Raw genomic sequence first — 20,775 nt, forward strand, 5'->3', positions numbered from 1 at the left:
CCGCGTAGCCCCGTCTTAAATTGTCACAAAAAAAACTCCACTGATTTTTATGTAAAATATTACTGCAAAAAAAACTAAAGCTGAATGTACCGATTTAACTGATTTTGGCTGCGGCCCTCTACGTCATAGAAAATTTTTAATGCGGCCCGCACACCTTAACGAGTTTGACATGCCTGCTTTAGAGCGTGTTCCCGAACCTCAAAGCGGTTTTCGGTAGAAGCTCATTGGGCCTCAAAAATTCGATAGCGCGTTGCCATTAGTAACTACATAGGTATGTAGTTTGAACCTGTAACGACTGTTTGAATGCATTTACTGTATCTATGGTTATAATTTAAAGCAGAAATGAAGCTCTATGCCAACACCTGGCAGCTCGCTATGGACTCGGTTACCCGGAGCAATAACAGAAATTCGTTGTGTCCGTATACCTAACAACATGATTTTTGTTCTATGCCAACAACAGGTCGCTTGGTTGGTGGAAAACTACGAAACAGCCGAAGGAGTTAGTCTACCGAGATCCACACTGTACAACCATTACATGCGTCACTGCAACGATCACAAACTTGATGCGGTAAACGCGGCTAGCTTCGGAAAACTCATTCGATCGGTGTTCAACGGACTTAGGACGCGTCGATTGGGAACACGTGGCAACAGCAAGTATCATTATTACGGTATTCGGATCAAACCCGGATCGTCGCTCAACACCGCTATGGATGACTCGAAACCAACTGGCGCTGGTCAAATTACTAACAATAACAACCATGGCCACAATCACAACGCAATGAGCGGTATGGGAAATGGGGGAGTAGGAGGAGGTTCTTCCGGTGGAATGCATCATTCATCCACAGTCAATCATCGTGGATCTAAGAAAAATATCATGAAGAATGACATCCCGGAGGCATGTGCGCAGGTGAGTTATTTCCAAAGGTTTCCCTAATTCCGTTAAATAACTTTCCCTTAATTTAACCCATAGTACTTGGGCGATGCCACTGGTGCTATTCCGACGTTCCCGATGATCAGCTTGAGTCATCCGTTTCCGGAGGACATCACACTGGACGATGTCGATACTCTACGCTCGATCTACCGAGAGCACTGTGAAGCTTTTCTAGATGCCATTCTGAATCTAGATTTCAACACCATCGAATCTTTGTGGCGAGAATTTTGGCGAGCCGAAAATAACAACAACAACACTGATGAATGCGAGGAAGAAAAGTATCTCAGCAAATCGAAGCTGTATGTGCTCACGCAGTGCGAAGCTATCCAGAATTTTATCAAACAGGTTTGTTCATAAAAAATAGTGTTTTTCTCACAAGAAATAAATTTTATTAAACGATTTTTTCTTTGAATTCACAGGTTGACTTCCTGTTCTACCAAAACATGGTGGATGTTCTGATCCCGGACGTATTGCGCCCCATACCGACCGGGCTCACTCAGGCGATACGAAACTTTGCTAAAAATCTAGAAAACTGGCTTTCTTCAGCAATGAGTGGTTGCCCGGAACAGATAGTCACAATTAAACTTTCGGCAGTGTCAGCTTTTGGCCAAACTTTGCGACGATACACATCTCTCAATCATCTGGCACAGGCTGCACGAGCTGTCCTGCAAAACAGTACTCAGATAGCTCAGATGTTGAACGACCTCAACCGAGTCGACTTTCGAAATGTACAAGAGCAGGCCTCTTGGATCTGTCAGTGTGATACAGCCACCGTTCAGAGACTGGAACAGGATTTTAAAGCAGCATTGCAACAGCAAAATACTCTAGAGCAGTGGGCCAGCTGGCTGAGGGCCGTGGTGGATGATGCTCTCGAGGAATATCGAGGAAAATCTTCCTTCGTTAGTGCTGCCAGACAATTTCTGCTCAAATGGAGCTTCTATAGCTCGATGGTGATACGGGACCTTACCCTCCGGTCTGCCGGTAGTTTTGGAAGTTTTCATCTGATACGACTGCTGTACGACGAATACATGTTCTTTATTATCGAACATAAGGTGGCTGAGGCAACACAGACAACACCTATCGCAGTGATGGGCGAGGTGAGTTACACTTGAAAATTATTCTTAGAAATTGTTATTAGCAATATTGAAATCGATTTTTTTTTATTATAGAAGGACAACCCTTTACACCATCAACATTCGCCATCGCTTCAGCACCAAAACCAGTCGCATCAAACTCATCACTCAACGGAATCCGACATGACCAGTATGCTATACACATCCGACTTTGAAGTTGTCAATGTAAAACTGGAACCGAGTGCAAAACGTATGCGCAGTTAGTCAAATCTAGCCTCTACCAACAGCGAAAACAGCAGCAGCAACAGTAGTATTGGTGGTGGAAAAGTTTTGACTGGTTATCACTTCCATCCAGCAGCATTATCCTCATCATCCTCATCGTCACCGTCGATTAACGGACGCCATTATCTAAATCGGCATTCGTCGATCGTGCAGGTGGAAAGAGCATCATATCCACAAGCGCCTTCGACGGCTACTTGGTATTTGGCACCATCATTGTCTGCTTCACCATCGTCCCAGAACAGTAATATCAGTGGTGGAAGCAGCAGCAGAGAAGCCGACTCATCTGCATTTTCCTCTTTTTACTAGTTTTACGTAAATTTTAAAACGATTGAAATACTAACCGGGGCAAATTTTACACGTTTGGCAGTTACATAGAGTTTAAGAAGATTTTTTATTTATTGACTTTTAGTTAAATTCTTCATGCTTCGTCTATTTTTTTTTTCATTTTGTTGTTATTCCTTCAAATGCGTTAACCCCATTATCCCATCCATATGTACTACAGATCTTCAAAATATTGTTTTAATTGTACATAGTTTAATAGTACGTCTCACAATTTACTTCAATTATATCGAAGAGTTAATATAGATTTAGGGTATTTGATGCACCAACATTCAAATAGTTTTGAAAAAAAAACCCATTAAACTCATAAAAAACTACTAATTGTACAACTATACAAACGAAAAAAAACTTAAAGGAACTGTCGTTTTCAATGTTTCTGTGCCGATAAAAAACTCAATTTTTCTGTCAACTGATTCACTTTATGTACAACTACTATTACTATTAGAAAATAAGAAGTTCTACTACAAGTATTCTACAATTAAACCTGAGAACAGTCATTTTCACAGTTTTTAACTAACATACACACTTACTCATACATACACAAACACACACGCACACACTACACCTAGCACTAAATTAACACAGAACAAACTCACCGTTGTAGCTAATAAGTTAATTGATAACAAGACATTAACAAAGAATTTTCGTGTAGGACTGAATAACGAAAGATGAAAAGAAAAACCGAAACAAGTTGAACATGTGCAATGTGCTATTTATTTCTTTTGCGCTACGAAAAGGCTCAATATATTTCTAAGGAATAAACCAAACGACAAAATCAAAAATAAAATCTTAGAAGGCATCAGTTTCCACTGCATTGTTCACTTATGTTGAGAATCGAGAGAATTCGCGAAATTTTTTAACGTTGGTAGTGAAAAATCGAAAAAGAAAACCAACACTCTAAGTCAGCTGATAAAAATATACAATAGTAAAAAAAGTGAAGGAAATGGATAAATGTATGTGCCTGTGGTTAAAAATATAAATACAAATCGAATCTACTAAAAATGAATGAGAACCAACCATTATACTATATGACAAAGAAAAGTGGTACCATTTTAAGAGAAAATAATACGTCGCGTTATTTGCGGATAAAATGCTAGTCTCTTGTTCTAGTTTAGCACCATCTGATTAACATTCATCTCTGATTAACGTTTAGTAGAAAATATTTCCCTACATAGAATATGAGTTCAGTGTTTTTATTTTCAATTTCACATTCCAAAACAGGAACTGAGAGATATTTTTTCGTAATGGCTTTGCAAAAAGGGAAAACTGTTGTTCCCATCCCTACGAAATGTCCGGACCACAAATCGTATTTTGAGCTTTCCAGGAATTGTAAAGTGAGCACTTTAGTGCTTTTTGAAATTAAGTTCCATTGACACACGAATGAGCAACTAGATTAACGATGTATTCGAACGATTCAAACTAATCGAAAACGGTTGTATTGCAGTTTCAACTGAAATTGAACAGGTTCCAAATGATCCATTTAATGCAGCAAATCAGCCAGAATATTGAAATTATATCGATTTTTTTTTAAACAAGAACAGAACAAATAAAAACGGAAATTTCGCCGACGAAAGTGTCGAAAACAAAGTCTATACATATATTTATCGTATATTTGTAGGGGATAAGAGTAAATTTTAAAAAGCCCGAAATAAAAACTAGAGTGAGTTTAATCCATGCTTGTTTTAAAGCTTCATTTATCCGAAAATTCGCGTACAAACTGACTCAAGATTAAAGTATTCTCTTTTTTTTATTCACTTTCCCTTAGAAATTCTTTTTAGTTAGGGACTCTAAATCAGGAAAAAGCATTTACTAGAAATATCATTAATATTCTCTACCTACATTTTATCTTACAAACATGTATTTCCATCTTTCGCTCATATAGCTACCATAATTATAAACCTATTTAAAGTATTTTCTTTCATCTTTGATGAGACAACAGTTTATGATTATCTCGTTTAACAAGTCGTCAGTTGTCGTAATATCGTTTCTTCATGGCGCGGTACTTGCGCAAGCTGTACAAGGCTTCAATTTCTTTGACCACGTACTCCCCGAGTCCGATCGCCTTCTCGATCTTGGCAGGATCGGTTTCGCCGCTTTGTCGCTTGAAGGCATTGTAGCACTTTTGTCTGAACTTATCCGGTCCGCCAGGATAATCGCGACCCAGGTACTGGAGCTGTGTGTTATGGGAATTCTTTATCAGCAATATAGAACCATGAACTTGCACAAACTTGGAACAGATATTACCCTCTTGTACAAATCGAGAACACGTGTTCTGCTTGAAGACATTATTGGTTTTATGTGGAATGTTCGAAATTTAATTTTAAAAAAATCTAACAGGATACAGTAGTTTCCTTCTATGTTACGAAATCTGATAAGAAACAAGGAAACAACAATTGCAACAATCCATCAAAACAACGTAAAAGCAAATGAACCAATGAACTTGACAGAGGTAAACTGATTCGTTCATTTAACATTTTTAGATACTGGGATGCCAGGAGCACAGCTAAGCCTGTGACTCAACCTCTCAACTGATAATATTTTAGGCATTTCAAGTGTTCGTAGCATGTATTGATATTATTATTTTTAAGTTTAAGAATTTTCGTGATGGCTCCCTAGTAGCTGTGGTTTCATTAAAATACTGGTTCAAGACTGATTATTTGTTTCATAAATTTTTGAAACACTCTAATAATTTCATGAAGTAATTAGAATGAGAGAGATGAGAGAGTTCATTCAAGAATTTATTAATGAATGGAATGAATTGATTCCGTGAGAGAGAAAAAAGCGTCGGCGTCCTTCGGTGGGAGGGAGGAAGAAGCGAAATAACAAAAAAGGCAGAAGAGCCCGTATACGTTGTTGTATACACAAAACAGTAATACAACACCCAACAACGGTACGGTTAGTGTTCAAGCCAAGCTAGGCACAAACGACTATTAAAGTCATAGGTTCTGTAATCTGTGAAACGGGACGACAATTTTTCAGTTTCAGTTCCCAAACAAGCACTCGAAAGAGAAGCTAAGTGCAGAAATAAACGTACGTCGACAAAAAAATATCACAAAAGTTGTGAAATTCATTTAGTTTGTGACGAACAAATCAAAAGAAAATGTTACAAAATGGAGCCTTAATTGAACTGGAAAAACTCGAGCTGTAAGTACGAATAATTAGATACGTATTATCAAAGATATTATATTATTATTATGCTTATCAGAAGGAATCAATTTATTAAGCTGTCGATTATGCTTTTCAATTCTTTAAAGTCCCACGGAAAGAATCGCATTCTGTCGGCTTTGTCTAGCCAGGGACAATCTTGTCCAATTGGTTCCATCTGCTGTGACTGAGAATTCCGTCAACTGTTCTGCTTCTGCTGACGATGGCGAAAATGATGTGGGTCAAGATGACGACACCAGAAATGTTCTACCGAAGAAAACGACTCAGCTGATTGAGTTGGTATTTGAATGTACCAACATTAGGGTAAGTGTGTTGAACTCTTTCATTCAGTCTCATCTGCTTTCCTGTTGGCAATATTCTGATAAGAACTCTGAGGTCAAGTCATTTACTGGTATTTATAGCCGTTGTTCGATTGTCCAAGAAAGCCATTTAAAGAAGCGTCGTCGGCTCATTGACCCTTATTGACGTCTCGAAAAGCAAAATTCAATTTTGTTCGTACATCAACAAAACAGTAACAGTGCTCTCCGATTTGTTGGTGACGTTACACAAAAAAAGTTGAGGAGGTGGTAATTTAGCTACAACCGCTAAACATAGAATTACGCAATTTTTTTCTTGTCAATAAGTGAACTTTTGTTGTATTCTCGTAATGATCAACATGTGACAGTGTCAAAATGGCAATATCTGACTGTATGACAATTTTCAACAATATGACAAAGTCTGATCATGCAACATAATTCGACCATGTGACATAATCCAACTATGTGATAGTCGACCATGCAAAAAAATCGACCAAGTGACAATATCGGACTATGTGACATAATCCTATCACGCAACATCATCGGACTATGTGACATAATCCGATCATGCAACATCATCGAACCTTTTGACATAATCCGATCATGCAACATAATCTGACCAGGTGACATAATATGACCATGCAACATAATCGGACCTTGTGACATAATCCAATCATGCAATATAATCGGACCAAATGACATAATTAGATCATGCAACATAATCGACCATGTGGCATAGTTCGATTACGCAACATAATACCATGTGACATAATCAGATCATGCAACATAATCTGACCATGCAACATAATCGACTATGTGGCATAATCTGACCATTCAACATGATCGGACCATGTGACACAATCCGACCATGGAACATAATCGGACCATGTGACATAATCCGACCGTGCAACATAATCTGACTATATTGCAATCGGACCATGTTACATTTTTTTTTGTACAGGATTTTCACCCTTTGGTGATTCATCCCTACATAAACCCCTAAACCGAGTCGACCGACGAGCCCTTTCTTTTATACCTTTAGTAGGCAGGAAAAATCAAAATCCATCAAGAGGCAGGGCTTCCGTGTTTTCTTTTTTTTACTCTTTTATTTATTTTGGCTTGGGGATGACTTCATAATCCTTTAGATGTGATGTCCGTTAAAGAGGCTATTTTCGTGACAGCGAAATTCGTTCACAAATTCCAATTTTTCCCAATATAGTGTTGCAGTAAGACTTAATTCTACGCCATAATTTTTAAAAGGCTTTCAATTAACTAGCTGTAAACAAAAAAAAACTTCTACTTAACAATTTCAAAAATCCAACAATGTATAATGTAAAGCTTTCCATTAACTTTAGTTTTTAAGATTATTTTACATTAACTTTTAGATACTTATGTATATTCACGACTTAACGTAATTTTTCTAAATATAATATTCCAATTTTGCAGCTCTCGCCCGAAGATGAACCTGGTTGTTCTATTTGCGGTGGATGTCGCCGTTCGCTAGCCGACTTCTACCGTTTTCGGTCTCAAGCCAAACGGGTTGATGAACTTATCAAATCTAAGCAACTGGACGAAGCAAATGTTTCAGGAGCTTTAATCACTGTTGAGAAAACGATTGCCGATACAAACATTAAAGAATTAAATCCAACGATCGTCGAGACTGAAATAGCGCAATCTAGAGTAGGAATAAATCTTAATGTCGATAGAACTGTTAGAATAAGTACGGATTCAACAAGCACCAATAATGTATTGTCTCGGCCGCATTCCTATCGGAAGCGAAATTTTAGTCTTCTATGTACGTCAAAGCCTTCAGTGATGGCCATAAAGCGCCCTCGTTTGAAACCGATGATTCCGATCTTATCGAGTGGCGATAGCAATGCCAAGTACAAGTGTCGGTACTGCCCGAAATCATTCAAAACGGAGACTGGTTTGACGGAGCATTCACGTCAGCACTACAGACCTCATCAATGTCCAAACTGTCTGGAACAATTCCAGCATGCTCCATCACTAGCCCGGCATGTGCGTAATAGGACCTGTTTTACTTTTACCAAGTATCGCTGTCGCGTTTGTACAGAGAGCTTCCTGGAGCAGGCCCACTGGGCTGAACATATCAAGATCCACGCGAGTGAATATCCCCATCAATGCCAGGAGTGTTTGTCACAGTTTAAGCACAAGGCCACGTTGCGCCGCCACGTCAATACGGTCCACTTGCTGCAGTACTAGACGAGGGCAATCACAATACATATTTGAATGAGAAAAGTGCGTTAAGAACTGCGTTATCATAAGATCGGTTTCCTCACTTTAGAACTTTGCAAATCATCAACCGTACTTTAAAAGATTTGTAAACCGAGTTTTAGTAAGAATTATGTTCTGAACATCAAAACGTCACTATATATTTTTAAAGGTTCAGAAAACCTAGATTTACCGAATTTCTGAAAATTTCAGAGAAATTAATTATGACTTCCTAGTTCCTTAGGGCAACTTTAGTTTCTACGTTGATGACGTTTTGAATATTGACGTTTGTCACTGATCAGATAAATTACTTACATATTCCCTTGTAGAAGATTTTTTTAACTCGAGCTCAAATATACCTCTCCCAAATTCCTAGGTAAACATTGATTAGCTCAATTTTTAGTCACGAAACGTATTTGCAATGCTTAATTTATTCGATGTAGATTTTTTATTCGAAACAAGGTCTTTTAGATAATTGTATAAAACTAAGTAATATATGTAGACCAAATGCGACCATTTGTGATAAAAAAAAACCTGAACTTATCTAAGGTAGATTGTTTAGCCTAATTTTATATCACAATCCTTATAGCTTACTTCTTATGGTTATAAATATCCAAAATTCATTGCCTGTCACTTGATGGGAAATGATTTCGAAAAAAGCATTAAGAGGCTCTCCCACGAGAGCAACGCAGAAAACAAGAAGTGTTCAAATAGTTAACAGCACCTCTTTTCAGCGGTTTTCAAATTATTTCGATTTATGCAGCCCAGTTGATGAGGTGTATAACAGTGTGAGTGGGAGTGTAAAGTACTTAAAAAAGCTTCACGCTGAAGAATTTTAAAAATATGTATAAAAGGAGTAATGTGTCTTCCTGAAGGCAATTTCAAGATTACCATGTTTTTAAAGAATTATTCAGTATAAAGTATCGAGTCGACATTTCTGAGATCTCCGACGAATGTCAGAATCAGAACAATGTGTTGGTGTAGATTTATATATTGTCAATATAATTTTAATAATGAAACGGGACATTGTTCGGCATAAGAAAAAAACAAATTAAGTTCTATCAAAAAAGTGCATCAAACAAACACGTCGGCGTGAGCTTTATTCTTGACTTCATATATTCTAGTTTCTATTATGACATCGAAAGCATAGCAGAGTTATGGTTCTGCGTACTGTTACACTAATGTAGTGTTTTTTAGTGGCATTGCTCGTTCGTTTGTGATGATTGATTACAATTGTGTTTGACATCTTTCCGATGAGACGTTTCTATTTTTCAATGCATTGCTGCCTGATTTATTTAGAATCGAACCTATGTATAATGAAATTTGAACGAGCATGTTGTTGTTAACGCTCCTCACTTACGATTTAAACTTTATTTTATGTTTTTGTAATTTTTCATTTCTGTGGGTACGATTTCTTAGATATTTGCTTACTCGAGTAGAAAACTATTATAGAATGGAAAATACGATTATTCATAATAGCTGCTCGAAAAGTGAGGTTCACAGTAAAGCAGGGTTATAGTAGATTTCTGGCCAGCCAGAATATTGTATTTGTGTTTGGATAAAAACTCTGCTATAGAAACATCAAGTTGTTAAGCTTTACTCATCAGGTACTTCGTAACTCTTTGTGTTACAAGAGGGAAGAAGTCCAGTTTTATTGTTTCTACTACACCGCACCTTAATTGATAGGTTTTCGAAAATCATTTTAATAAAAAGCTAAAGCGCTACAGGAAAATACAGCTAAAAAAATATAATCTTTAAATTAATCAGGGAGTAAAAAATATTGTTTGTGCTTTAAAAACCTAAGCCTATTTTTCCTATTCATAACATAAATGAAACGTTCTGATGTTAAAAAGACATAAAATAAATCGAGCTATGGTGTTGTACTACACGAAAAAGTCTAACGCACAATCCTATGGACAATAAACTAATATTCGAACTTATTCGAATTAAAATCGGGGAAAAAAATGCTAGGGTTGGACTTTAACCTTACATAAAAGGGGATTTTCAGTTGCCGTCCATACTGGCAGTACTGTCGCACGAGTTGCTGCTCGAACTAAACAGGTCCGGAACATCTGGCAAGAAGCGGTTATAGCTGGCCGATCTATTGCGTGTGGTTTTCTGTTGCAGGTTCACCGTAGACGCCCTGGATCCGAAAGAAACGCCTGATCTTGGCAAAATGTTCGGCAAATCCAACACGCTCGACAGAATATAGTCCGGCCGGTACTGTTCCTCGATGTCGGCTAGTGAGCGATCGTGCCCTAAGTGCAGGTCTGCGGGCAGGGGAAGCCACACGGTTGCGCCAAGTTTCGATTCAATGCCACCCTGTATTAGATTTGCAGATTTGCGATTCCGTGATGTTGAGTAAGCATAAAATGAGAGAAGGAAAAATACGAACACAGACGAAGCGACGAAGAACACAGCGGGATTAGAATTTGTATGATGATTTTAAGTAGTTTACATGGCGAATGTGGTTAGAATTTTGCTCCTTGAATAAAAGGATTTTGAAAGAAGAAAATTGCACAGGAATACCAGTTGGCTTTTTCTTCATCCAACAGCGTTTACATAAGTAAACAAACGGTGTCAAATTCTGCACATTGATCAACCCATTGTTCTAATGTGAAAAACACTTTACTCAAGAGTACTCAAGAATCAAGTCATGTTGGAATTATTTCTTTTTGAACATGAAAATGCGCAGAGTTTGGGACTGTGCAGAATTAGGAATATGGTACTTTTGTGAAGCCTCGTTTGAGCCTTCGTTTACATCACAGTAACGATAATTTTCTATGTTAACCATTGCCTTTGGAATGAAGCACGTGGTTTTGTATGATGAAACGAAGTTCGTTGATTTCCTTATGATTGAAATGGCCATTAAATTCGATAAAGTTAGTATAAACAAAAGTGCTATATTCATATATGATAAAAAAAAATCTTGAGGACGCTTAAGCCAGCCAGTACTATTCCAGTGCAACTTCTCTACAACGTTACCAAATAGCGAAATTCGTTTCAGATTCTAGGAAAACTAAATGTATTGTGATTTCGCTAGGCGGAACTTACCACCGACGAATAGGATCCCTTCTGTTTATTGACCACCGACGCTCGGGTTTCAGCGTGCAGAATGCAATCGCATCATGGCAGGATCCACCCACAACAGGCCAAGCATAGTGTGGCTTTGTTGGCATTCTACTTGCTCTTGTGACTTTTGTGACAACAAGCTTTTGTGGTTCTGGGATGTGTTCGATTTAGATGGATTGTGTTTCATGCATCACACGTACACGTATCGCATACAGACATACAAATAGACTCACGCAAAGCACAAGCACACGTGATCGACCATTCGCGCACCGGGTACATACATACGCAAGGACGAATTTCCACTCACCTGAACATCGGTTTCCAGCTTGTCACCAATCATGACGCATTCCTCGGGCTGCACATTTAAGTAGTGGCACGCGGCGTAGAAAATGTTCCGATTCGGTTTGGCCCACGGTAAATCTGAGGAAACTAGAATGCAATCGAAAAAATGTTCCAAACCTAGTTTGTCGATTTTTTCCCACTGAGCTGCCGAGGGGCCGTTGGTGATGATGCCCAGGTTATATCGAAGGTGAAGACTCTGAAGCATGCTGATAATGTTCGATCCCGGTGACTGATAGCGGATGCGATACTCCAACCAGCGGGGGTAGATTTCCGGTGCGAGGTGCTTACAATCGACAGGAAGAGCGTCTTCCCAAAGTTGGATGCGCCATTGGGCTAACGGAAATTCTGGATTGTCCGGACAGCGCCTCAGCAACGATAGAAAGGTCGTACTGGCTTCAATTGCCAAATCACGTGATAAATCGTGCTCGTTTTGAAGCAAATCCGCGATCTGTAATTAAAAATACGTTAAAATACATATTAGGAAAAAAAACAGATTTAAAAAGTCTAACGGCCAACATTCGCTCCAGATAACGCAATTCAAAACCGGAGTCACTTTCCTATATGCAACCTGCTGAAGTAGTAACAGTTTCAGAGAAAGTTAAAAATAGCCAACAACCACATTTCGAACCAAACGACTATGTGGAAAAAACTGTGTAAACAAAAAGGCGGATAACTGGCAGACGACCATCATTCATGCCAACCAACCCGGAATATTTCGAAATGCGTATCAACGACCGACATACAGCGCATTTCCTTGACTCCGTCGACTGCCAGAATGTGGCACAATAAGTCTCTAAACTGTTCCATTTTTTTTCCTTACCAAACGATGTGAGTTGAGATCTAAACGTGAGGTCATTCTGTCATTGTTTCATGGTAGAAAATTTACCAAGGGTTAGTTACGGGACGATCCGGATGTAGTATCCAAGTTTCGACCACATTTGGGAACAAAGTCGACAATTGATTGAGTAAGAGAGCTGTGCTCATATTTGTACAAAGTTGATATGAATCTTTTGAAGTGATCACAAACGTATCCACACGTTTTTTTCTATTGCTCCTGTCAGTTGCTAAAAATCCTCTAATTAAACATGTATAACTTTTTAAAAATAATAATTTATTGGTTGTTTTCACACCAGATTCCTTACTTCCCTACAGATTCCTCGACATGATCAATTATCGATGTTGAGTATCCGAAGCATTGGAAAGCTTCCGAGCAGACTCTTAGTGCAAAATGATACCAAATTTTGCTATCAATGAAATGAATGAAATATTCAATTCAGCAAAATGATAGGAAAATTTTCAAACATAAATAACAAAGTAATGTCTCTCTTTGCTTGTACTAAAGTCTTTTATTTAAACCTTTTGAAATTCATCTGATTATGTTTCTCATTCCTTGGCTGAATTTCCAAGCAATGTCGATCAAAGCTAAAAAATAATGAAAGTAATCAATGACGTTTGTTCTACGTTATTGCTTGTAACATTTCTATAAATATTAATGATTTATTTGGCTTGGCGTCAACCCTTGATAGGTTGAAAACAAGTTTTTTTTTCTCCTTCTTGAAAATCGTGTCCCCGAATTATTTCCATCCGTGGGCGTGTAGCGCTATAAATACCGAGATCATTCCATCTATGATTAAGAGCGAGGAATCTAAAAAGTAAAAGCGTTTGCAAAAAACTTCCGAATATCCTAATCAACATTTTAAATGACGATGTGCTCATATTTCGTGGTCGCGTGGATTAAAAATCTAATTACCAAGAGAGAATCATTGTAATTTCGAAAAAACTTTTCATATTTATAAAACCTCTTTAAAAATGATTATTTTGAGAAAGTACTACTCAAAGCCATTTCATGAAAAAATATTAGATATAAGGAATTTATAGGAAAAATCTGAAATTTCAGCATTACGGTAAAACAAAGATTGGAAGACCGTTTGGTATACCTCACTCAGTCAAAGGTGATCGTTTTTCCATTTACATGAACCCTTTGGCTTAAAGCGATGTATAAAAACGGTTCAACTTTTAAACACCATTTCTAGTAGACAAAAGTAACGTTGCATAAATTTATATATTTAAAATGTTCGCTAAAAGTTATCATTTATATTTTTAAATCAAATCATATTATGTTTTAAAATTCAATTTACAGAACGAGTTATTTTATAAAACATTGAAGGGTCATATTCAATACGGGACACGGATAAAAGGGTTTAAAAACATTGAGGAAACAGAGAAAAATATCTATTCGTTCATTGACATTTTCCCATTATTTTGTTGTTCGAAAAATATGCTCGGCGATCTTGGTCGGGGCAGGTGATTTTTTTCTCAGTTTGCCCAAGAACGAACCTCACTTCAACTCGGAGGATCGAAAGACGGAACACGTGTTGTGATATAAATAATTCGGCGTAGTGTGTAGTGACTAAAACGTTTCTCGGCATCGTTTGTTTTTCACCGTCGTTGCATTCGCAAAAAGATAATAACAAATTACATAATGATTAAGGAAATAAAAAAAATGAAATGCTGTTATGTGCATTCGATTTAAAATTTTATTTTATCATTCGAAAATCAAATTCCTATTTCATGGAGAGCTGTTGTCTTCCAAAAATAAATTGGGAAATTGCTTTTCTTGAATAAACACAAATTTGCGTCGTGCCAAATAAGCTACAAATTTGTGAGCTGCTCTAACCGCTCGGAACTAATGGCTAACATGCTTATGAAGCATTACTTTAAGATAGGGATCCCCCAGAAGATCAACCACTTGAAAACTGTCGTAAATACCGTCCAACAGCTTGATGCAATGAAACGATTCCAAACTTTAAAAGCGCTTGGTACGTGTTAAACATTCTAAAAACGAATTTCTTAAATAAATTACTTTTTCTAAAGGTTGTCTCGTGGTAATACCAAGTAATCAACGTTGGGCGTGGGTGGACGTTAATAGCTTTTTCTGCAACCGTTGCTTTTCCAAAATGAGCAGTTTCTTTCCATCATCAACAAGAAAAATAAAAGGGAAAAACACGATGAAACGATTTTCGTAGAACGTTGAATTCACTAATATGCATGCACACGCACAAGCTGGGAATTTCGTTCGACAGAACAGCCTCGATCGGGTTTGTCGGTGAAAACACGGCATTGGGATGTGTGAAGAAAAGTTTCTAAATTTATCCATGCCAGAACGTTGTGGGGGTTTGTTTTTCTTTCCTCCTACAGCGAGAATTGTTTCAACAAAATGGAGATTGAGGAGAATTGCATTTCATCTAGCAACGTGACCTACTTAAAATAACTGCTCCACCCATGGATTCATCGATCTTCTCAGTGAAAGAACGTTTGAGTTGAGAAAATTATTTTATACAGGTATCTGATTTATTGGCAAAACATACTTTTGAAGTACACATTGTATAGAATAAAACACAAAAATCACTAGGAATCACTTATCAAATAAAAAGCTTGCAAAATCTACATCCTAATCGCCAAACAGCTTCTTTCCGAGCTCCATCATCCGATGGTTCCTGCAGGCTTTGAGAGCGTCAGCTTTCTTCAGCACAGCGGCAACCGACGAGTTGGCATCGACCAGTTGCGACAGGAAGTCTTCATAAGCCAACTTTACATTCGGAGGGAGGGTTCCGATTTTGACTTTTCGGAGTACTTCGATAATGCCTTCTGCCCAACCAGATTCGATGGCAAAGTCCGAAATCCATGGTATCAATTTGATAATGCCACTCATGGTTTGCATTCCTAAGAACCACAGCTCCATGATTTCAAACCAGTACTCCTTATAGGCTAGGGAAACAACCAGTGCCTGGGGATCGTTGGATTCGTCGATGCTGTAGGCATCCCACAGGAACCGAATGGTAGTTTGAATATATCGACAGATTGAAAAATCATTCTTCTTAATTTTTGTAGATTGTTGTTTGAGTAAAAGCAAACCCAAAACAGCCAAATGTCCATGCATAACCAGATTATCAGGCGTGTCCTTGAGCTCTGGAAGATTTTCAAAGATAAAACGAAGAAGTTGAGCAAATACTGGACTTTCTTCAACGAGCTTTGGTTCTAAAACAGTGATGTTCATAAAAATGTTGCACAATGATACGATCGCTGTTCGTGAATCCTTCATGTCCTCCAGCTGTTGAGGAGTCATTTCTGGATCTGGTTCATTCATACGTTTCAGTCGTTCAGCACGTGGCACTGGAGGTTTTTTGTAGTGGGCAATAGTCCAATGAAACTGGAGACAATCAAACAAAACTTGTTCTTGCTTTTCTTTAAGGAATATCTTGCGAGCCTGTTCTTCGACGACAAGATGGCACATCGCCGGTAGTGTAACACGTAGAACATCAGCAGGGGTCGACTCTGCGGTCGGTTGGGTACGAGCCTTAATACGATGATCTCTGGATGCGTAGAAAGATTCATTGGCCAGCTGAAGTATGAATGGGATGAGTTTGAAGACTTCTGCTTTCAGGGCAGATGTTTCTTGAGCCATCCAGGCACAAAGTACTCGAATCATGGCACAGGCAAACGCTTTTTCATTCTTTTGCAATTTGTCCTTTCGGGTGTCGTTCGATAGTTTAGTGAAAACAGACAAAACTGCACTAAAAGCTCCTTTCAATCCTGTATAGACTTGCTGCTTTTCTTTTTGATCAAGGTCCAGTTGATCTGTCGACATGTAATTTATAGAAAGTTCCAAAATAATGAAACAGGCTGTAATCAAATCAGCTTGCACCAGAACTTGGTTGAAGCTTTTATTATCCATTTGCATGCGAACCTCGATTGCTGCTAATTGTAGCAGTAGAAGGAAAAACTTTTTCGGATTATCCGAATCGTTCAAGGTCCATTCTATTCCCAAAATTTCCAAAATGTTCGCCGTCAGCTTAAGTGTTGGGTCACGTTGTGCCTTTCCAATTTTGCTCTTCAAAATGTCGCTAACACCCTTGTACAAACATGCTGGCCAAATCTCTTCGTGCAAAGTTTTTGCAATTAACTCCTTCCGACAGGTAAACAGTAAAACTGAGATCATTTCCGCGAGTTCAAACTTCCTCTCTGCATGATCCGTTTCGAAGTCCAACGACACTCGTTGCAATAAAGAGTGAAATAATTTAGGATCCTCTTCCCAGGATGCCGGTCCGAAATGGCTCACCAGAGTCACGATCAGCGTCAATGCCTCGTCAATCTGAAAACTTTGCTGGGTATAAATTTCAGCCAACTTTTTGATAATTCCTGCCTCTCTCAGGGCTACCCGGCCTTTTTCGTATGAAGCGATGCTTTGCAGGCAGTGGTAAGCCTCATTGATTACGATCAAGTTATCATCATACTCATCGTCATCACAAGTCGATACGATTCCCAGGAACACCGGTATACTGCCAAGCATATCGGGATGTGTGGCCAGGTCCTCATTTTCACAGAAACAGCTCAAAATCGAAAGCGCTACACTCTGGTATGCGGAAGCATCCGGCACGTCTTTGCCTCCAATCAGCAGTCGTCGGACGAAATCGAACCCAATCGAATCAAACAGCAAGCGTTTTCCGGCCTCGTTGCAATCCTTGCCCTTGATCAGTTTCGTGACCATAAATAGTGCTGCAAATTTTTCCGTATCACTTTTGGCATTTTTAAGAATGATCGAACATTTCCGAATTGGGTCACTTATTTGGTCCGACATGATGTCCGTGGCACGGTACTTCCTTATATGGAATAAATTCTGAGTGTTCCAAAGAGCACTTTTCCGAGTGTTGGATTTTCTACTCAAGCTTTGACTTCCGTAGCGGTTCACGATCAAATCTCGACTGAGTCAATGAGGATCAATTTTCCTCTTCTATAGGATCGAGTGGGATTCAACACATACAACACACCTCTCCCGAGAAAATGTTCTTGCTCCGAGAAAATGTTACGGAAAAGCCGTCCTGATTTTCACCGACCAGAAACAGCAATTCAATTTCGCACCTTCGTTCGGTTTTTACCGATTTGAAAATATTTCTAAAATAACAAAACAATTAAACCTACTGATGAAACTTTGACAATGTTTCCATTACCTTTTTAATAATCAGAAGAAATGTAGAACCAGAATTTGGACAATGGCATTCCTGGTAACAATAAAACGTTTAAGCACCGCTTCTAAAAATAATTCCATGTCCCTTTCAGAAATTCACATTTATTTTGTTTTCTTTTTGATTTCTCTTCGCATGCTGTTTCGATTATCTCTTTTGTGACATACAAATAGACCGGGTAGCCAGTTTTCTAGATTTGGCTGTCTATACCGAATGCACAGCTAGGGTATTTTGATAATCAGTGGACCCTTCGAATATTTTCTATAAATTAAAAATGTTCCTTAATTAAATGCTAAAATTCTCATTTGAGCAAATTAAAAAAAATCTTCAGAGTCGTTAAAAATTGTTATTATTATTTTATTGTTCTCGATATTGCCTTAACGTTGCATATAAGAGAGCAGCGTTAAGTTGAATGATTGGCAAGACAAAATATTAATTTTTACAAAATGAATGTACCATATATGTGTACTATTAATTTTGTTTCCTTTGTGTTAAATTTAAAGTATCGTTAGGATCAGTATGTTAACTGTTGATTTGTATCTCAATAAACTTGTACAGGCCTACGGTTTGAGGATTTGATAATAAACATTCTAATTCACTTATTACTTTTCAAAACATATTTTTGGTTTATAATAAAAGCACTAAGAACGGGTCACCTACCCTAAATCGAGCAAGGGAAAATTTTAATTCTCATGACGCACTCACCTTGCTGCATGCCTTTGCATCGCCTTTTCTGGTCGGAATCAATGTGTTGTCTAGATCGAAAAAGATCGTCGTAATCGGTTTGGCAATTATATCACAGCGTTCAGTGGCCATTACACCGTCAGTTGAGAACAATTTAATAATCCTATCACACTGTTACCGGAATTGGCGATGAAATTCTGCAGAAGCGCAGGATTATGTTGTTATCAAATGGAAAGTTGCTGGTTGAATAAATTTTAAGAAGGACGTACAAAGCAACTGAAGTGATGGGCAAAAGGGGGCATAAGAAAATGCCAATCGAAAAGAGACATTCGAAGCGTGTTCATCCAAGAGATGGATTCTGCTACATGTAATCAACAAAAAATGAACACGCACACGTTGCATTTCTGACAGTTTTGCGAATCAACGCGCTATCGGTTGTTCCCGTCGTTCCGGATTGATTGGCCGTGTTGATTCAGCTCCCATAAGCACTCAAAAGATGCAGGAACTAACGGAAAGCATCCTCCAGTACATTGAACAGCATGGTGACGTGGATACGTTGGATTTGGTGCCGGTTTTCGGCGAAGATCACCAGAAGATTGTCGGGGCTGTGAAAAGTATTGAATCAACTGCTGCTGATGTCATTAAGACGGATCAGGTATTTACCTTATAAATTTACTAATTACAGTATATGCAGATAGAATTCATGCATCTAATGGAAATTTTTATAGACAGTAAGAATGATGAAATTTGTCGTTTAAATTTCATCAATAATTCATACTTTTTCCAGATAACCAATAAATGTTGGGAGCTGACCGGTGAAGGCAAAGAAATCTTGACCAAGGGAAGTCATGAAGCTGTTGTTTTCAATAGCGTCCCTCCTCAAGGTATCAGCCAGGCGGATTTAATGAAAAGCTCCCCCAATGCTAAGGTTGGTTTTAGCAAGGCCATGTCCAATGGGTGGATCTTGATGGACAAATCCGGTGGAGCTCCGCTGATCAAGCGAAAGGTGGAAAAGATTGAGGATGTTGTGAGAAGCCATGTGAAAGCGATCTCAGAAGGCAAGGACAAAGAGGTACCGGACGGTGTTAAGAACGAATACAAGAAACGGAAAATTTTGGCCGAGTCCGTTACCAAAAGTTTCCGGCTTAGTAAAGGACCGGAATTTTCGACAAGTTTGAAAAAGCTCGAGACAGATTTAACCGTGGAAATGTTAGCTTCCGGTATTTGGAAAGATTTAAAATTCAAACCTTACAACTTCGATGCCTTAGGTGCGAATCCTGAACGCGGCCAGTTGCATCCCCTGATGAAAGTTCGTTCAGAGTTTCGGCAGATTTTTTTGGAAATGGGTTTCTCTGAAATGCCAACGAACAATTTTGTGGAGTCAAGTTTCTGGAACTTTGATGCGCTTTATGTGCCACAACAACATCCGGCTCGTGATCAACAGGACACTTTTTTCGTATCCCATCCCCAGTTGAGTAACAAATTCCCAACCCATCTTCTGGGTTCGGTAAAGGATGCTCACGAGTCCGGAACCGATGGTTCAGTTGGATATCGGTACGACTGGAAGCTGGAAGAAGCTCAAAAAAATGTTCTCCGAACTCACACTACTGGAGTTAGTGCTAGGATGCTTTATAAAATATCTAACCAACCGGGTGGATTCAAGCCGGTTAAATATTTCAGCATAGATAAAGTCTTCCGAAACGAAACACTCGATGCCACACATCTGGCAGAATTTCATCAAGTGGAAGGAGTTGTCGCTGATTATGGAATAACTCTTGGGGATCTGATCGGCACTTTCAATGCATTCTTCAATAAACTTGGAATTACCGAGCTGGAGTATAAGCCAACTTTCAATCCGTACACCGAACCGTCAATGGAAATATTCTGTTTCCATCCAGGATTGCAACGTTGGATTGAGGTAGGTAACAGTGGAGTCTTCCGACCGGAGATGCTGCGTCCACTGGGCGTGCCTGAAGGTGTTAATGTGATTGCTTGGGGACTTTCGCTGGAACGCCCTACCATGATCAAGTACGGCATCAATAACATTCGTGATTTGATTGGACCGAAAGTAGATCTGCGGATGGTGCAGGATGGACCAATCTGTCGAATGAATCATTAGAAAGATTACTCTGTTCCTTTCAGAGTTTGATACACAAGCAAATATACCTTCTGTCAGAATTTCATCTTTTTATAATTAAAATTGATGACGTCCTAGTGTTGTGCAAAGAGGTATTCAGTTAATAGGTTTGACTATTTAATAAGTGGAACTCAGTTTTAATAATTGGAAAGCTATTTAAAATTCCTGTGTTGGTACGTGACATTTACATTATGTGAAA

The 20,775-nt window shown here is 38.6% G+C and overlaps 6 protein-coding genes across 6 annotated transcripts; 3 read left to right on the forward strand and 3 right to left on the reverse strand.

Moving 5' to 3' along the window:
* The first annotated feature begins 337 nt into the window (after positions 1-337).
* LOC129760007 (transcription factor RFX3) lies at positions 338-4,283 on the forward strand. The gene is made up of 4 exons (XM_055757587.1): positions 338-907; positions 971-1,276; positions 1,351-2,028; positions 2,101-4,283. Exons 1-4 carry the CDS (start codon positions 353-355, stop codon positions 2,266-2,268), a joined length of 1,707 nt encoding a protein of 568 aa, XP_055613562.1. The 5' UTR covers positions 338-352; the 3' UTR covers positions 2,269-4,283.
* On the reverse strand, positions 2,659-5,027 carry LOC129760008 (electron transfer flavoprotein regulatory factor 1). Its single transcript, XM_055757588.1, has 2 exons — positions 4,870-5,027; positions 2,659-4,798 (listed from the first exon to the last, which is right to left on the reverse strand). The coding sequence occupies exons 1-2, from the start codon at positions 4,909-4,911 to the stop codon at positions 4,592-4,594; spliced, it is 249 nt and encodes an 82-aa protein (XP_055613563.1). The 5' UTR covers positions 4,912-5,027; the 3' UTR covers positions 2,659-4,591.
* Positions 5,028-5,486: 459 nt separating this feature from the next.
* LOC129760004 (zinc finger protein 184-like) lies at positions 5,487-8,852 on the forward strand. The gene is made up of 3 exons (XM_055757584.1): positions 5,487-5,769; positions 5,880-6,093; positions 7,533-8,852. Exons 1-3 carry the CDS (start codon positions 5,726-5,728, stop codon positions 8,307-8,309), a joined length of 1,035 nt encoding a protein of 344 aa, XP_055613559.1. The 5' UTR covers positions 5,487-5,725; the 3' UTR covers positions 8,310-8,852.
* Positions 8,853-9,374: 522 nt separating this feature from the next.
* On the reverse strand, positions 9,375-18,698 carry LOC129759997 (N-acylneuraminate-9-phosphatase-like). The gene is made up of 3 exons (XM_055757575.1): positions 18,461-18,698; positions 11,698-12,180; positions 9,375-10,640 (listed from the first exon to the last, which is right to left on the reverse strand). The coding sequence occupies exons 1-3, from the start codon at positions 18,569-18,571 to the stop codon at positions 10,323-10,325; spliced, it is 912 nt and encodes a 303-aa protein (XP_055613550.1). The 5' UTR covers positions 18,572-18,698; the 3' UTR covers positions 9,375-10,322.
* LOC129759995 (neurochondrin homolog) lies at positions 15,062-17,965 on the reverse strand. The gene is made up of 2 exons (XM_055757573.1): positions 17,741-17,965; positions 15,062-17,684 (listed from the first exon to the last, which is right to left on the reverse strand). Exon 2 carries the CDS (start codon positions 17,368-17,370, stop codon positions 15,184-15,186), a length of 2,187 nt encoding a protein of 728 aa, XP_055613548.1. The 5' UTR covers positions 17,371-17,684; positions 17,741-17,965; the 3' UTR covers positions 15,062-15,183.
* On the forward strand, positions 18,499-20,617 carry LOC129759996 (phenylalanine--tRNA ligase alpha subunit). Its single transcript, XM_055757574.1, has 2 exons — positions 18,499-19,094; positions 19,227-20,617. The coding sequence occupies exons 1-2, from the start codon at positions 18,936-18,938 to the stop codon at positions 20,556-20,558; spliced, it is 1,491 nt and encodes a 496-aa protein (XP_055613549.1). The 5' UTR covers positions 18,499-18,935; the 3' UTR covers positions 20,559-20,617.
* The last annotated feature ends 158 nt before the right edge of the window (positions 20,618-20,775 follow it).

This window comes from Uranotaenia lowii, unplaced genomic scaffold, assembly GCF_029784155.1.
Source record: "Uranotaenia lowii strain MFRU-FL unplaced genomic scaffold, ASM2978415v1 HiC_scaffold_36, whole genome shotgun sequence".
Taxonomy (NCBI): domain Eukaryota; kingdom Metazoa; phylum Arthropoda; class Insecta; order Diptera; family Culicidae; genus Uranotaenia; species Uranotaenia lowii.

Coding starts and splice junctions, on each gene's coding strand:
- LOC129760007 (XM_055757587.1), top strand. CDS start 353: ATGCCAACACCTGGCAGCTCGCTATGGACTCGGTTACCCGGAGCAATA. Junction 1,277..1,350: donor TCCAGAATTTTATCAAACAG/GTTTGTTCATAA, acceptor TTGAATTCACAG/GTTGACTTCCTGTTCTACCA. Junction 2,029..2,100: donor CTATCGCAGTGATGGGCGAG/GTGAGTTACACT, acceptor TTTTTATTATAG/AAGGACAACCCTTTACACCA.
- LOC129760008 (XM_055757588.1), bottom strand. CDS start 4,911: ATGTCTTCAAGCAGAACACGTGTTCTCGATTTGTACAAGAGG. Junction 4,799..4,869: donor TTCTCGATTTGTACAAGAGG/GTAATATCTGTT, acceptor CATAACACACAG/CTCCAGTACCTGGGTCGCGA.
- LOC129760004 (XM_055757584.1), top strand. CDS start 5,726: ATGTTACAAAATGGAGCCTTAATTGAACTGGAAAAACTCGAGCT. Junction 5,770..5,879: donor GAACTGGAAAAACTCGAGCT/GTAAGTACGAAT, acceptor AATTCTTTAAAG/TCCCACGGAAAGAATCGCAT. Junction 6,094..7,532: donor TTGAATGTACCAACATTAGG/GTAAGTGTGTTG, acceptor CCAATTTTGCAG/CTCTCGCCCGAAGATGAACC.
- LOC129759995 (XM_055757573.1), bottom strand. CDS start 17,370: ATGTCGGACCAAATAAGTGACCCAATTCGGAAATGTTCGATCATTCTT.
- LOC129759997 (XM_055757575.1), bottom strand. CDS start 18,571: ATGGCCACTGAACGCTGTGATATAATTGCCAAACCGATTACGACGATC. Junction 12,181..18,460: donor ATGCAAAGGCATGCAGCAAG/GTGAGTGCGTCA, acceptor TTTTAATTACAG/ATCGCGGATTTGCTTCAAAA. Junction 10,641..11,697: donor AGCTGGAAACCGATGTTCAG/GTGAGTGGAAAT, acceptor AATCTAATACAG/GGTGGCATTGAATCGAAACT.
- LOC129759996 (XM_055757574.1), top strand. CDS start 18,936: ATGCAGGAACTAACGGAAAGCATCCTCCAGTACATTGAACAGCATGGT. Junction 19,095..19,226: donor ATGTCATTAAGACGGATCAG/GTATTTACCTTA, acceptor TACTTTTTCCAG/ATAACCAATAAATGTTGGGA.